Source organism: Vigna umbellata, chromosome 11 (assembly GCF_029865625.1).
Source record: "Vigna umbellata cultivar VRB3 chromosome 11, Vumbellata_1.0, whole genome shotgun sequence".
NCBI classification, from domain to species: Eukaryota; Viridiplantae; Streptophyta; class Magnoliopsida; order Fabales; family Fabaceae; genus Vigna; species Vigna umbellata.
Window position 1 is genome coordinate 26672923 of NC_142175.1, and position 15917 is coordinate 26688839.

The window sequence follows — 15917 nt, forward strand, 5'->3', positions numbered from 1 at the left end:
ATTTATTTTATTGCATATTGAAACTTTTTTTTGTTATATGTAGGGTTAAATATGTTTTTAGTCCCTAAACTATTGGCCGTTTCTGGTTTTCGTTCCTCTTTCAGAGTAAGGTACAATTTGGTCCTCATTCTTTTCGAAACGTTCGTTTTAGTCCTCGGAATTTTGGTTTTAGTCCTCATTTGTTGCTAAATGAGGACCATATTTTTAAACAGTGTTTAGTTTTCGAGGACTAAAACGAACGTTTCGAAAAGAATGAGGACCAAATTGTATCGTATTTTGAAAGAGGGACGAAAACCAGAAACGGCCAATAGTTTAGGGACTAAAAACATATTTAACCCTTAAATGTATTATTTGTATATACCAGATTAATTAATTTGAGAATAAATAAAAATAATTGTTAGTGTTTTATTAGAAGATGAGAATATCAAATAATTTAACTTTTTAGATGACTAAAAAGGATAAAGTGATAAAGGGAGTAATAATTGAAAAAAATGGTGCTTATTGAGCACCACATTAAGGGAACTCTAAATATTCACCTCTAAAGCACTTTCATTAAGCTGGAATACTTAATCAGAAAAATCAATATAAGCATCTTTGATCAATAACAAATTTTATTAAGCACGAATGCTTGACGAGAAAAGTGAAAATAAGCATCTTTGATCAAGACCACCTTTGTGTTAATAATTTAATATACAGTTATGCTTGTTTGGATATGAATTAAATAAAAACAAAAGAAATATGAAATATAAAAATAAAAGCAAATTAAAAAATATGTTGTTTTATTAATAGAAATATGGAAATAAGAAAATTTAAGAAATTTTCTTCAATAGCTTTGATATATGAAAAAAATAGAAAAAAATAAATAAATTATATACCTTATTTTTATAATGTTTAAAAAAGAATTTTTTAATCTAATATAATTAATTAACATGAAAAGTTGTATTTTTTAAAAAAGAAATGAAGACAAAAAATTCTTCCGATTTTATTCCATTTTTTGTGGATCGGAATAACTTCCCTTCTTGCTATTTTCCATTAAAACTTAGATAAGCCAGTTTTTTATTCTATATTTTTTCTTCTGTTTCCTATCATTCTATTTTTACTGGAGCAGGAAAAATATGTCAGAGAGAGGGGAGTAAAAAGATAGAAAAGAAAAAATAAATATATTAAATAATACAATGTAATAGAAGAAGAATAACAAAATAATTCTAATATAATATTTTTTTTAAGAGAATGTATTCATAATTTTTTTTCTAACATAATACAATGTAATTCTCCTTTCTCTATGGGTCAATAATAAATTACCCTATTAAATAATAAAAAAAAATCATTGCCCTATTAACTTACCTTATAAGGTAATGGTTTAATCATTCATATACTCTTCTCAATCTTAATTTTTAATAGTTATTTCACATTTAATTATTTTTATATACGATATGAAAGGGTAATGATTAACAACTATGGTACGTGAGACAGTAAAAAATATTTGATAAAATTTTTACTTTCTCAAGTTTGGAGTTAGACTTTAGTATGACAATTATTTATGTATTTAGTCACTTAGGATGAACAGGAAGATTATGGAATATATGAAAGGGCAATGGTTTGTTTCACATTTAAATATTTTTGGTATATGAAAGGGAGTCATTAAACATTATGTTAGGTCAGTGAAGTGTACAAGATTTTATGTAATATTTTAGAATTTTAAATTAATAGAAATGATTTTGAGATAGTATTTTATTAAAATGTTGTTGCATATTGGTGTTATCTGGCTTAATAAATATTAAATAGTCCGGTTCAAGAAAGTCTTTTAAGTCTCTTTTTATTACGTAGTAGTTTAACTTAAGTTTATTTTGATCATATTTTCATATTATAATTAAATTTTGATAATTTGATATATTGGTTATAATTTAATATTATGTTAATATTTATTATATTGTTATTATTCTTTTCAAGTATTATTTTAATAAAAGCATAAACTTACTATTCATGATAATTTAATAAATACAATTAATATTTCTTAATAATATTCACTTCATAATTATTCTTATTCAAAATTAATTCTCTTACAAATTTGAGTATTAGAAAATCTTCCTAAGTAAATCTTTTCCTCTTATCAAGGAGAAAACTCTCTCTAAATAAAAGAAACAACCAAACCACTCTTAAATTATTTGTTCAAAAATCAACGCTCAACATCCAATAAAAACACATATGAATATTCGATACAAAAAATAAAAATAATAGATTTTAATTATAAAAATTTGTTAATTTAAAGACTACAATAATTCGAAACCCTTGATTAAGACTATGATTGGGAGAGTATTTTATATTAATTTTATTTTCTTTTATAAGTTTAATTAAAATTTTAGTCTTTTTCTTTTGAATTAATTTTTTTATTAAATTTTCTTTTTGTCTATTAAATAATTATTATTTTTTTATTTTCAATCGAGTTAATGTCATTTAATTTTTTCATTAATTAGATGACATGATTTTATTTTTAACCCATCATCGTACTTATTTGTTTTACTTGTTAATAATTTTATTGTTTTAATTGAAACTAATTAAATAACATAATATTATTTAAATGATTATTGAATTTTTAGAAAGTGGCAATTGTCTTCTTAATATTGTTTTATATTGATTACAAAACTCACACTTACTTTATAAAATTAGTGATAGATACTTAATTGAAATATATATAATTTTTAAGTGTTTAATGAAAAAAAAATGTATTGAAACTATTGAAATTTATAAGCCACTTCAAACTTAATTTTGTATCATAACTGTCTCAGTGCAATTTAACATCAACATATCTCGATGATAATTGCTAGGTATGTCACTTGAGAAAAGCTCAAAGTGGTGATGTTTAATGTCGTGCAAAGTTCAAGTGTGGCTGAAGTCACAATTTGTTGCTTAGGCCTTCTTCACATGTGAGGATACGTGAGAGATGATTTGGGAAGAGTGATTGAATGAATTTGAGGGGATTTGAGAGTAAATTTTTGTTTATTTGTTTGAGTGGATTTGGAGGTAAATGAGACTGGATTTGAAAATAAAGTTTGTGAGAATTAGTGTAGGATTTGATTGATGTATTAGATAAATAAAAATTGTTTAATTACTAGAAATTAAAGATTACCAAAATACCCTTAATTATAAAAGTAATATAAAATGATAATTTTTAATGTTATATATAATTATAAAAATGTCTATAAGTAGAAAAAAAATAAAAATTATTTTTTAAAATGTAAAAAATGGTAATTTAGTAAATTTAAATAATAATAATAATATTTAATTATTTTTATTATTGTTAATATTAATATTAATATTATTAGTTATTATAATAATAATAATTTATTATTATTATTATTTTTAAAATATAATATTTTTTTTAATATAATTTACCACCTCAAAAGAAAATATAAGTTAAAATTTCAAAGACCAAAGAGCCAAAAGCTTACAACAAAGTAGGAGGGAAAGAAAAGATGTATAATGGGTATTCTCTCTCTATTTCTGTTTTTCCATCTTCATCAAACCCTTTCGCTGCCATTTTCAGAGTACAATTCCCTTCGCTTTATTCGTTCAGCCATTACCGATACCATTCCACTCGTTCTCTCTTCCTGGAATGCCTCAACCTCTTACTGGAATGCCTCAACCTCTTACTGTTCCTGGCTCGGCGTCACATGTGATGCCCACTGCCACGTCGTTGCTCTCAACCTCACTAGACTCCACCTCTTCGGGACTCTCTCCGCCGACATAGCTCACCTCCCATTCCTCTCCAATCTCTCCCTCGTCGACAATAAGTTCTCTGACCCCATCCTTTCGCCTCTCTCCTCCCTCTCTATCCTTCGCTTCCTCAACCTCTCCAACAATGGCTTCAACCAAACCTTTCCCCCGGAGCTCTCGCGCCTCCAGAGACTCAAGGTCCTCGACCTCTACAACAACTCCCTATGGCCGTCGCGTAGATGCTTAACCTCCCCTCTGGTCAATACAAAATTATTACGAGAACCGAATACATCCAGCCAAACTGTGAGGGGATGGAATACAGAAAACATGAAACTGAATACAAACACAAGGAACCGAATACAGGTCCCTTTGTATTTATTTGTATCACGGGAACCGAATATGAATGCTACCTAATCGAATACGCCTTTGTTTTTCTTCATCTTTAACCATTTCTTTTCATCTTTCTTTTTGGAATCGGTTATTTTTATATTAGAATCGAATATGTCATTTGCACGTTAATATATTTGTACGTGGTATTATAAGATAAGTCAAGAATGATAAATGTGACTTTTTAAACACAATTCCTCCAAATCTCGACACATTAGCAGGTGATGAAAAAATTATTCGTTCCACAAATGATCTCAAATCAGTCTGTGCATATCTTTTAAAACGAAACAACAGCATTAAGGAGCATTTCAAATCTTCGCTCACAAATCTGACTAAACAGGGCAATCCATGCGAACACAGCTAAGGAGCATCTCTACGTAGTAATGTATTTATTTTTTACATTGAAAAATGGATATTAAAATCAATAATGTGGTTACGAATTTACAAAATCGTAATTTGTGAGATCGTAAGATCGTAACTTTTTCTTTTAAATTATTTTGTACTTTGTAAAAGATTAGGAATATATATGTATTTTCTAGATATTTGTGAAAATGAGAGATAAGAATATAGTTACTTAACTTATAAATACTTGTGAAAATAGTTTGCGAAATCGTAACAGAATAATTGTTCAAAATATATTATGGAAAGATTTCTACAAGAAATACTTTTGAAAATCTTTTACTCTGTGTTCACTTGGAGAGGAAAAGTACTGTTTAAGCAGTTTTACGAGTGATTTGAAAGTGAATTTCGTATTCACATGCAAAAAAAACACGCAGACGGATTTGAAAGGAAATGCGGGATGTTGTACTTTTTACTCACCCGCGGATGTGGTGTGATTTGGAGGGATCCAATCGAAAAAGTCTAAAGTTCCCGTGTATCTAGAAATAATTCCACTTCCAATGTATTGTGCAATTGAAGGAGCATTGTATTATGTAAGTGTATGCAAGTGTAATGTTTTATGCGTTGAGTGGGGAAGAGAAAGCTGAGGTGAGGTTAGTATGAGTGTATTGTTGTTTAGACAACTATTTGTTGTTTTTCGTTGCAGGATTGATGGTAGATGAAGAAGATAAGGTTGATGGAAGATGAAGAAGAAAGTGGTGATGAAGATAACGACTGTTTGAAGCTGAAGATATAGAAGATGAAACCGTATTCAGTTCCGGGGAACCCATATTCGGTTCCAGCCGCATGAAGAAGAACAAAGGGAAGTTGTATTCGGTTCCCATTGATTGGTATTCGATTCCACGCGTACGAAGAAGAAGAATGGAAGTTGTATTCGGTTACCATGGGTTGTATTCGTTCCCCATTGTTGAGACAGAAGCGTATTCGATTCCCAAGCTGTGTATTCGGTTCATTGCGCTTCATCCATTCCAAACAGCCACCAAATCACACCATTTCTGCTGCCAGCTTCCACCTTACTTCCGCTGATCCAATCTCACGCTGATCTGTACTAGGTTGTTGCATCTGAACGAAGCTATCAAGTGGTATCCAGACCCAGGTTCAAGCTGTTGTTGGAGCTAAGTCCAGTTGTTTTGCCTCGCTTCACTGTCATTTAATTCCTTTTTTCTGTTTTGTTTTGAACGTGTTCTGTTCCATCAAATCTGCCATCACTGGTTGCTATTGTTTTTAGGATTCTGTTGAGTTCATTGTTTTCTGTCTAGCTATCTTTGCTTTGTTGATGCTTTTTTGTTGATCCAGACCCACTTCATATTTGAGTCATTTTTATTTGATTAATCTGTCCAGTTTTGTCAAGTCATGTGCATTGTTATGCATTGCTTTTGATTGTCATTAATTCTGAGTAATCAGCTGCTTATTGCTTTGTTCTGTGCATCAAGTGAATCTGGAATTGTAAGAACATTTTGTCCATCATCAAAAGAGCTGTGAAATTCATTGGAATGAGCTCGATGGCAAGTGTGCAATCAGATTTCGAATTTTAAACTCACTTGCATTGCATCTGTTTGAAAAAAAAAATCTGGTATTGTTTCATTGATTTGAAGCAAATCTATGAGTTGTTTTTGCTGGTTAACATCAATTGCATACCACATAAGCCATAAAATGCTTAAGCATAGCTTGGATGCGTTGAGAAATTACAACAAAACCTAAATCTGCAGTAGGCCAATCTGCAGCTTCATTGTTGGGTTAATTTTTATGTTTTAAATCTGGTTTGAGCACTTAGATCTTGCTAACCATCCAATACACTGTTCTGCTACTTTGAGCAAGTTTTAAATGTTGTTTTGACGCCAAAATCATTGTCTCAAGTCTGTTTAAAACTCTGCTTCAAAATTTGGATACTAAAGTTGCTTGATTTGGAATGCACGTGAATTAAATATGCCAAACTGTTTCATAGATTGAATCTGCCTAGAAAAATCATTCAAATAATCTTATATTCATCAACCAAACATGTTTGTGCAAAGCTAATCTGATTATAAATTGTTATGTGCATTTTCACTATCCAACTCATCCACTTTTTAAGCACTTTTCTGGTTCAAATCATTTGCTGCAGCAAAATTTTGCTTTCTTGAAAACTGATTTGGTGCATTGAACATTGTTTGTAAGTTGTAGCAAAAGCTTGAGTCCATATAAAAGAATTAGAACATTCAAAAGAGTTGGAATGAAATTAAAAAGCTAATTGGACTAGTGCAACAAGTTTTCGAAATCTGAAAGTCAGGAATTCTACACCAAACTGCATTGTTATTGAGACATTTTCACAAACAGTTTGTAACATGTGCATTGCACCTTTGATTTGAACTTATCTTCGACTTATGGACTTTTATTGCATTGTTAATCCATTATAGAGCTAATCATAGGATCAATTTGAGGTGCCTCCTTAATTGTTACCGATTATTTGCTTGCTCTTTGAGTTCTTGGCTATCTTGCACACAAGTTGTTTGATAAAAAGTGGAGTGAGTGAAGAATCAAGCACTGAATTCAACTCTGGTGCAGCCTTTTGTGCACGACCAGAATTGCAAATTCTGTGATTTTTGTGCAGTAGCAGAAAGCACAGTTGGCAGCTGCGAGATTAGTTTGAACTAGCATAGTTCATTTGTTTTCCAAATTATCAATAGTGTGGTAGCTTTCTGTCATCTGCAAGGTATTGTTCACCGTGATCTCAAGCCAAAGGTAACTAGCTCATAAATAATCTAATTTTATTTAAACTAAATAACATACTTCAATATATTAATATTATTTACGGTTCTTATATGAATACTTTTTCCTAATTCATGTACTTTATTTAACTAACTGAATTGGACTTCCTTAAGAAAATTACACAGTGTATAAGTAAAATGAAGGGAGTATATTTTCTTTTCTTCATTTTGAGTTATTAAATCATTGGAATAAGTAAAACCTTCGTAATTAGAGAAGTATTGCAAAACTTTCAACTCTCTTTTGATAACATATCTAAAGTTTTTCTGAAATATATAGTAAAAAATTATAACGAGTTATTTAGATTCTAAAATTTTGTTAGATTATTTTTAATGTTTATTTTCAGTTATATATATTTTCCTGTATAAAAGTAAATAATTTTATATTAATATAATTATAAATAAAACTTTTATCTCATATAATATTCTAACTTTATTTAATTATTTCTTTCTTTAAAAATATTCAATTTCACTTCGATACAAATAAAATCATATCGCTTAGTAATAAATAATATTACAAAAATATAATAAATTAAAAATAAATTTATTTTACTAAAATAAAATTTTTGTACAATATTAAAATTAATTCTAATAATTAATGTTAATTTTTTACTCTTTATAAACATTTTTACAATTAAATATATTATTAACAATCATCATTTTATATTACTTTAATAACTAGGAGCATTTTGATAATCTTCAATTTCTACTAATTAAACAAATTTTTTTTATCTGTCACATCATTCAAATTTTACACTAATTCTTATAAACTTTACTTCTAAATCCACTCTCATTTACTTCCAAATCTACTCAAATAAACAACAATTAATTCACCCTCAAATTCATACACTCACCCTCCCCCAAGTGAACAAAACATTAGTCTCCAATTTGATATTTTTTTTTCACTTTCATGTAGTTCGAGGTTGATTCAAGACAGAAATAAACAACAATTAATTCACCCTCAAATTCATCTACTCACTCTCCCCCAAGTGAACAAAACATTAGTCTCCAATTTGATATATTTTTTTTCACTTTCATGTAGAGGTTGATTCAAGACCGAGGATATGCAAAAACACTTTAACACTCAAATCAGATATATGCATTAGATAATAAAAAATATTAGAATGAACAAGTAATAGTTACTTTATGAATAATGTTATTTATAATAATTTTATTAACTTTTACTTATTTGAGTATAAATTGTCTAATTGGTTATCATTTTTATTTATGCTTGATTTTGAATCATTAGAAAACAAACTCGATGTTGAAAGCTGATTTAATAGGTCATCGTATTTCAAAATTCAGTTTAGAAATCTATCAGATTTTGAAATTCGGCTCAAAAAATCATCGAATTTCAAAACTATTTGGATTTTAAAATTTGTTTTAGTAAGTTACCGAATTTCGAAATTCGGTTTGTAATGTCAATGTATTTTGAAGTCTGATTAAGGTACTCGTCGGATTTCGAAATTCGATAAGCAAAGTGACTTAATTTTGAAATACAGTAAAGCCTTTGACTTGTTTTTGAAATTCGATTACTACCTTGACTGGATTTTGGAATCTGATGACTTCTTTAATTTTTATTTTTATTTTTTAAGTTTTTTCTTTTAATTTTATTTTTAATTTATTATCTTTTTTAATAATTTGTTAAGGCATTATTATTATTATTATTATCAATGAAGTGAGATATTCAACGATGAAGATGTTATGTTATAGGTGATTATATTGTAAGATGGAAGATTATCCTTTTAGTTTGAAGGATTCACATGTAAATTTAAGCTTTGTGTCAGGTTTATCTTCTTTCATCAATAAAATGTGTGAGAGACATTATACAAATAATTTTACAATTGATTAAATATTTTTCACATGTGATAACTTAATTGAATGGGTTTGAGAGATTGTTTTTCATCTTGGATTTCTTGTCATAACTATAAGATATAATAAAGACATTAGTCTTGTTAGGATGTGAAAGGGGTGAAAAGTAAATGAAATATAAAACTGATGTTCAACTGAGTATATACAGCATACGAAAATGCGGGTGTCCTTTTAAGTTGAGGGGTAAGCCAAATTCTAATGGAGAGGGATATATATTGAAGGTTATATGTGGATATCATAACCATGATTTGACACAAAGTTTAGTTGGTCACTCTTTTGCTGGGAGGTTAAATCCCATTGAAAAGTCATTATTTATTGATATGACTAATAGTAAGTGAAGCCTATAAATATCTACGGACTCTGAAAGAAAATAATGTCATAACAATCAAGCAAAATATATAATGCAAGCTATATTTACAAATGATCATTTAGAGGGTCGTGAACTGAATTGCAGTGTTAAATTGTGATAAATACATCCATTGGAGTAGATGGGTCAAAGAATTTGAGGTGGTAAGTGACCTCTTTTGAACACATTTTGATGTAGTTAAATTGTTGAATGCATTTAATGTCATTTTCTTGATGGATGCGACATACAAAACCAACAAATATCGGTTGTCATTGCTTGAGATAGTTGGGGTGACATTTACAAGGTTGACATTGTCAACGACCTTTGCATTCTTATTAAGTGATCGGGGAAATAATTCCACTTGAGCTTTGGAAAGGCTTAAAGGATTACTTCTGACATATGAGGGCGATCCACAGGTCATTGTTAGCGATAAATACCTGACTTTGATGAATGTCATTAACATTGTATTCCTTGAACATTATCATCTCCTATGTCGCTTCCACATTCTGAAAAATGTGAAAGCCAAGTGCAAAATGTAGTGGATTTTGTTGAGGCATGAGATGTCGTGATAGAAGCATGGGAAAATGTCATGGATTGTGAACAAGAGTCAATGTTTACTTATTATGTTGATCGCCTTCAGTATGCTTGTAGTTTATGGTCTTTATTTTTTTTGAATATGTGAATCAGTCTTGGATTATTCCGTATAAGACATACTTTGTAAAGGCGTGGACAAACCAAGTTATGCATTTAGGAAACACAACATCAAACATCTATGTTTTAGTCTTATTTTATTTAGTTGTTTTTGTTATATGTTTTATGATATTATTCATGTCATTTATGTTAGAGTTGAGTCTACCCACTAGAGCCTGAAGAAGTATGGAAAACCTTTGTTGATGTTGGGATGTTATTTATAACATCATCATCTTGCAACATAATCAGATAAAGACATTCTTTGAAAAAATCTTAATCTTATGAGTGAAGCTTTTAAAGGAACCAGATATAAAATACTAGTTGGACGTGTATTGAGATATGCTTTGGGACTCATTGTTGAGGAGTTTGATTGAGTAAAACATATATGATTGGATAAGGAAACTTGTGGACAAGTTTTGAGACGAATATATGGTCTACCCTATGCTTGTGAATTAGCACAATTTGACCCTAGAGTGATTCCTCCGACTGAAATTCATATCATGTGGATTAGATTGAGCTTTTCAAATATTTTATCAATTGAATCGCAGCTAGAGTTATGCATTAACGTGAACTTGATATGATGCGAGAACGATTCAAAGTGAATATCAAACAAAAGTTACTTGAAATTGTTTGTCTTGCTATGACATTAATGATACCTCCATTGAATAAAGTTAAAACGAAGGGTGCACATAAGAGTAAAGTTCATTGAACTGAAAGGTCTACAAAGCATGAACCCTCATATTTTGAGCTCGGCCACAAGAGCGTGGCCAACCCAAGCTTGGCCAACCAGAACTCAGGCAAACAAGCTTGGCCACAAGAACTCGGCCATAGGAGCTCTGCAACATGAACTCGGAACTCTACCATAAGAGCTCGGTACCAATAGCTTGGCTGCAAGAGCTTGACCAACTCACACTGTGTAGGAGGACCGAGCTCCTATATTTATGGTCATGAGCATGAGATCACGTGGCCGATCTCTTGTGGATGAGCTCTTGTGACCGAGCTCCTATGACCAAGCTTATGTGGCCGAGCTTGTGTGGGCTAGCTCTTGTTGTCAAACTCCTGTGGCTGAGCTTGTTTGGCCGAACTCGTCACTATCTATTGAGTCAGCCGTGTAAGCAATTCTCACTAGACATGATAACCATGTAAGCAATAATCGAATGACTTATTCAAACACTGTCAACATGTTCAATTTATCGCTAATAATTTAGACGTTATAAAAGGAGATCTAATTAAACATAAATTACCAAAATTAGAACTATGATGAACATAAAAGAAAAATGAGTTCCCTTCAAATAAATTCGATGAAAATAAAAACCACCAATAATAATAATAATTTAATAACCTAAAATAATAATATTTTAATTAAATTTATTTTATCTTTTAATTTAAAACTTTAATATATATTATTATATTATTAAAGTGAAGTGTAAAGTAAATAATAATAATAATAATAATAATATAAGAATAATAAAAATAATAATATAATAATAAAATATAAAAATAGTGGATCGTAAAGTTGGAGGATTTTTTTTAAGGATGCCATACTATTATTTTTGTTTCCTTTTTAACAAGAAAAATATATTTTGACATGCATAATTTTTTTTATATTTATTTGATATTATCTTTCTTGTTTCTTGTTTTCTTTTTTTTTAAAATTTATGTTTTAAAATCATTTTAGCTCTACTACATGTGAGAGCTATCCTTGCTCTTTTAACAAACATCTAAAACATCTACTGTAAAACATCTAGCGAAAACCCATTCCTACCCTGTTCTTTTGAACCAGCTAGCTTGACCCGATAACGCCCTTCACAGAGCCGAAAAACAATCATCACTGATAACCCTGCTAACGATTACTTCCATCAACCAAAAAATGGCGTCCCTTCACCACCACTACCTTCTTCTCTCTCTTCCATTCCCTCACTCTCCAACCCCACCCAAACGCTTTTTCTTCAGAACGACGCGCCCACTCAAAACGACACGCTCCACCGTCGAGTCCCCAACCCCTAAACGACGCGGCCGAAAGAAAAAACCCTCACAACCCGAAACACCACCCGCAAACGACACGCGGGAACACCAAAACGCAGAGGCCAAGAAGGAACAACCTTCAGAGGACGACGAGCTGTTCGACTACGACGACGGCATCGACTTCCCCTACGAGGATCCGCCGCTGGTGTGCTGCTTCGGTGCGGCGCAGAGGGAGTTCATCCCTGGGGTGCGGGTGCAGATGTACCCGATGCATCCGGACAAATACTCGGAATGGAAGATGCTGCAGTGGAAGCCACCAGAGTTTGCACGGGCGCCGGGGGGGCCGCCATCTAACGTGGCGGTGGCGCACGTGCGGCTTGGGGGGCGTGCCGCGTTTTTGGGGAAGGTTGGTAGGGACGAGTTCGGGGAGGATTTGGTGCTGACAATGAACAAGGAGAGGGTGCAGACAAGAGGGGTTAAGTTTGATGAGGGCCGCAGGACAGGGTGCGCATATATGAAGGTGAAGTTTGAGGAGGGGGGGATGAAGATGGAGACCGTCAAGGACTCTGCTGAGAACTCACTTCTTGCATCTGAACTCAACCTTGCAGTTTTGAAAGAGGTATTTGTTTTGATTCTTCTAGTGTTTTATGTCTAGGCCTAGTTTGTTGTAGTCGCTACTCACTGATGTGCCTATGAATTATTGTCGTAGGAATGTGTTTAGAAGTTTAATTGAACAAGCTAATCAATCAAGGCTTTTATTGAACTGGAGGAAAGGAAATAATGTGAATTCCCCCATGCTCCTCCATTGCTCTGTTTTCTGCAATACTTTTTACCATGAAACAGGATTGGAGCTCCTGTAGCTAACTGAAAAGATCACCCTTCAGTAATATAATAACATTATTATTGCAAAATTTAATTTGGAGGAAGTTGATCGAGAATTCTAGTCATAAAGATTTACAGTTGGGACTAGTTGGATATGAGCTTTGGTATAAATATTTCTTGATTGGGTTGGTTACGGGATTTTCAATATTGCAGCTGCATATTTCTTGGACTTGAAAATGCTTTTAGCAATTATGTATAGACTTGTTAATGCTGTAAACAATTATCATTAAGCTGAGTGTGGCGGCACCAAGTGTTTATTTTGAACAAGCTCCACTTTCCACGAAAAGGGGATGAGAATAGCAGGTAATCTTTTATGCAGTACAAAAAGGATGGGTGAAATTTAATGTGTGCTTACCAAGTAGTGTGAGAAGGATGATAATTTAAGATGGAGGAAGATTAAAGGAAATTATTGATGGACAAAGAGTGCAAAATATAAGTTCTCCGATACATAATTTTTATCACAATTCAACCATGGTCATAGGATGTACTGGGTAGGGAAATTGAATTTGTTACTTTGGGTGTTATAACTTCATAGATTTGTTGCAGCAAGAGTGAGACTCTTTTGCATTGTTTGTTGTGTGAAGTGTACACTGAGTTTGTTGTGACTTCTTTTGTGTGGACTACCGCAGGCTAGGATTTTCCATTTCAATTCAGAAGTTCTGACATGCCCCACTATGGAATCAACACTATTCAGAGCAATTAAATGGACAAGAAAGTTTGGTGGTCTTGTATTCTTTGATTTAAATCTGCCATTATCCCTGTGGAGATCTCGCGATGAGACTAGAGAAATAATAAAAAAAGCATGGAATGAAGCAGACATAATTGAAGTTTCAAGAAGTGAGCTAGAATTCCTTCTAGATGAAGAATATTACGAGAGGAAGAGAAATTACAGGCCACAATACTTTGCTGAAAGTTATGAACAAACCAAGAATTTACAAGAGTATTACCATTACACTCCTGAAGAAGTTGCACCTTTGTGGCATGATCGACTTAAATTCCTCTTTGTAACCGATGGAACCATTAGAATTCACTACTATACCCCTTCTTTTGATGGATCTGTGGTTGGAACTGAAGACGTGCTCATAACTCCGTTCACATGTGATAGAACTGGCTCAGGTGATGCTATTGTAGCTGCTATTTTAAGAAAGCTAACTACTTGCCCACAGATGTTTGAAAGTCAAGATGTTTTGGAGAGACAACTACGCTTTGCTGTTGCAGCAGGAATTATAGCCCAATGGACTATTGGTGCTGTTAGAGGTTTTCCTACCGAAAGTGCTACTCAGAACCTCAAAGAACAAGTTTACGTGCCTTCCATGTGGTGATTAATTATTTCTGTAACTTCAATAGAGCTTAGCAGAGTCCTAAGGCCTTAGTTGGTAGTTATTGTTTGATTATTTGGGTTATGTCCGTAAGTGTTTCATATGAAATGAGAACAGACAAAGTGCTTAGACTACCAAAGTTGTTTGGTCGTTTTCATTGGCACCACCACTTTTCAATCACAGAAGGCAGGGTGTCAATTGAAATTTTTGTAGGTAATAGCTGTAATGTACACTCTTCTTGTAACACTTTGTATTCTTCATGATCTTCCCTTTCTTCCTTATTTTTGACCTTCTTCTGCTTTAGTTTTATGCACCATCGTTCTGTTCATGCAACAATTTGCAAGTTTCTCCATTTAAGAGCATGGGAGTGCTTTAGTGTGACAGTACAAACATAAGCAGTGTCCTACAACCTGGACCGAAATAAAACAGCAAAACAGAAGACAAGCTATGTTTATATAAACTAAAATAAACTTATATATTGAGTTAAAAACAAGCTTTTAGAAAAGCCAAATACATGACTTTCATGGAGGGTTAAGATATACCATTTTTATATTATAGGTCTACAATTATTATTAACTTTTAAATTGATTAAAGTGAAGAATTTATTATAGATCCACCAATCACAACTTATGATAAATGTATTTCTTATCCAAATTTTTTGAAAGAAAATTGTTATCATGTATTACATAATAGTAAATTCAAATAAGTTTTATTATTTATTAAATTATCTTCTAGTGCTCTAGGAACCAATAACCATCGAAGAATAAATTTGTACTTGGATGTTTGGAAAATGGAAGAAAAATGTTGGATCTTAATTAAGGAAGATGATTTTTTTACACTAAAATAACCACTTTACAAACTGTTTTTAAGAGTTAATGTGTTACAAGAAAAACTAATGTTTTGTAATTGTAAAAAATAAAGAAAAAGATAAAATAATGAATCTCAACTATTTATATGAATTTATTAAATGTCAAAATAGCATTATTCCTTAATATATGTTGCAACTCTAAAAGAAATTATGGTAAACATTTTATATATTCAAGGTGACGATGTTTATCAACAGAATGTAAAATTAAGTTTAATTTTTTTTTATATTTTACAAAGTTCATAGTTTAGTGGTTTACTTTTTAATTACTTTATTTTATTTAATTTACATATACTATTTTCTTTATTTATATAAAATTTTTAGCTTATAATAATACAAATTAAACAAAAATACAGTGCATGATTCACGCGGTATTATTAATTCGAAGTAATATATCAAATTAATTAACAAAAGAGTAGTAACCTGAATTGAAAGCAAGTAGGCACATGTTTCATCTTAAATACTATAACAATGAAACCTAGTAAGATTTTATTAATGAAACTTCATCACCAAAAAAACAAAATGAAAAGACTAAATTTGTGCATGCACAAAAAAAGAGTAATTATGTTAGATTAGTGGCCCCTTATCCGACATGACTTGTTTAAAGAACTTAGTCAGTGGACACTTTACTTATTATGTCTCACCTTTTTCTTTCCTAACAATTTATTTCATTGCTTAGAGGCTAATACGGACAAGTGGATGAATATACCAGACATTGGTTATGCTATTACTAATCG

The 15917-nt window shown here is 31.5% G+C and overlaps 1 protein-coding gene across 1 annotated transcript; it reads left to right on the forward strand.

Moving 5' to 3' along the window:
- The first annotated feature begins 11876 nt into the window (after positions 1 to 11876).
- Positions 11877 to 14596, forward strand: FLN1 (fructokinase-like 1). Its single transcript, XM_088101161.1, has 2 exons — positions 11877 to 12733; positions 13626 to 14596. The coding sequence occupies exons 1-2, from the start codon at positions 12020 to 12022 to the stop codon at positions 14316 to 14318; spliced, it is 1407 nt and encodes a 468-aa protein (XP_087957287.1). The 5' UTR covers positions 11877 to 12019; the 3' UTR covers positions 14319 to 14596.
- Positions 14597 to 15917: the final 1321 nt, after the last annotated feature.

Coding starts and splice junctions, on each gene's coding strand:
- FLN1 (XM_088101161.1), top strand. CDS start 12,020: ATGGCGTCCCTTCACCACCACTACCTTCTTCTCTCTCTTCCATTCCCT. Junction 12,734..13,625: donor ACCTTGCAGTTTTGAAAGAG/GTATTTGTTTTG, acceptor GGACTACCGCAG/GCTAGGATTTTCCATTTCAA.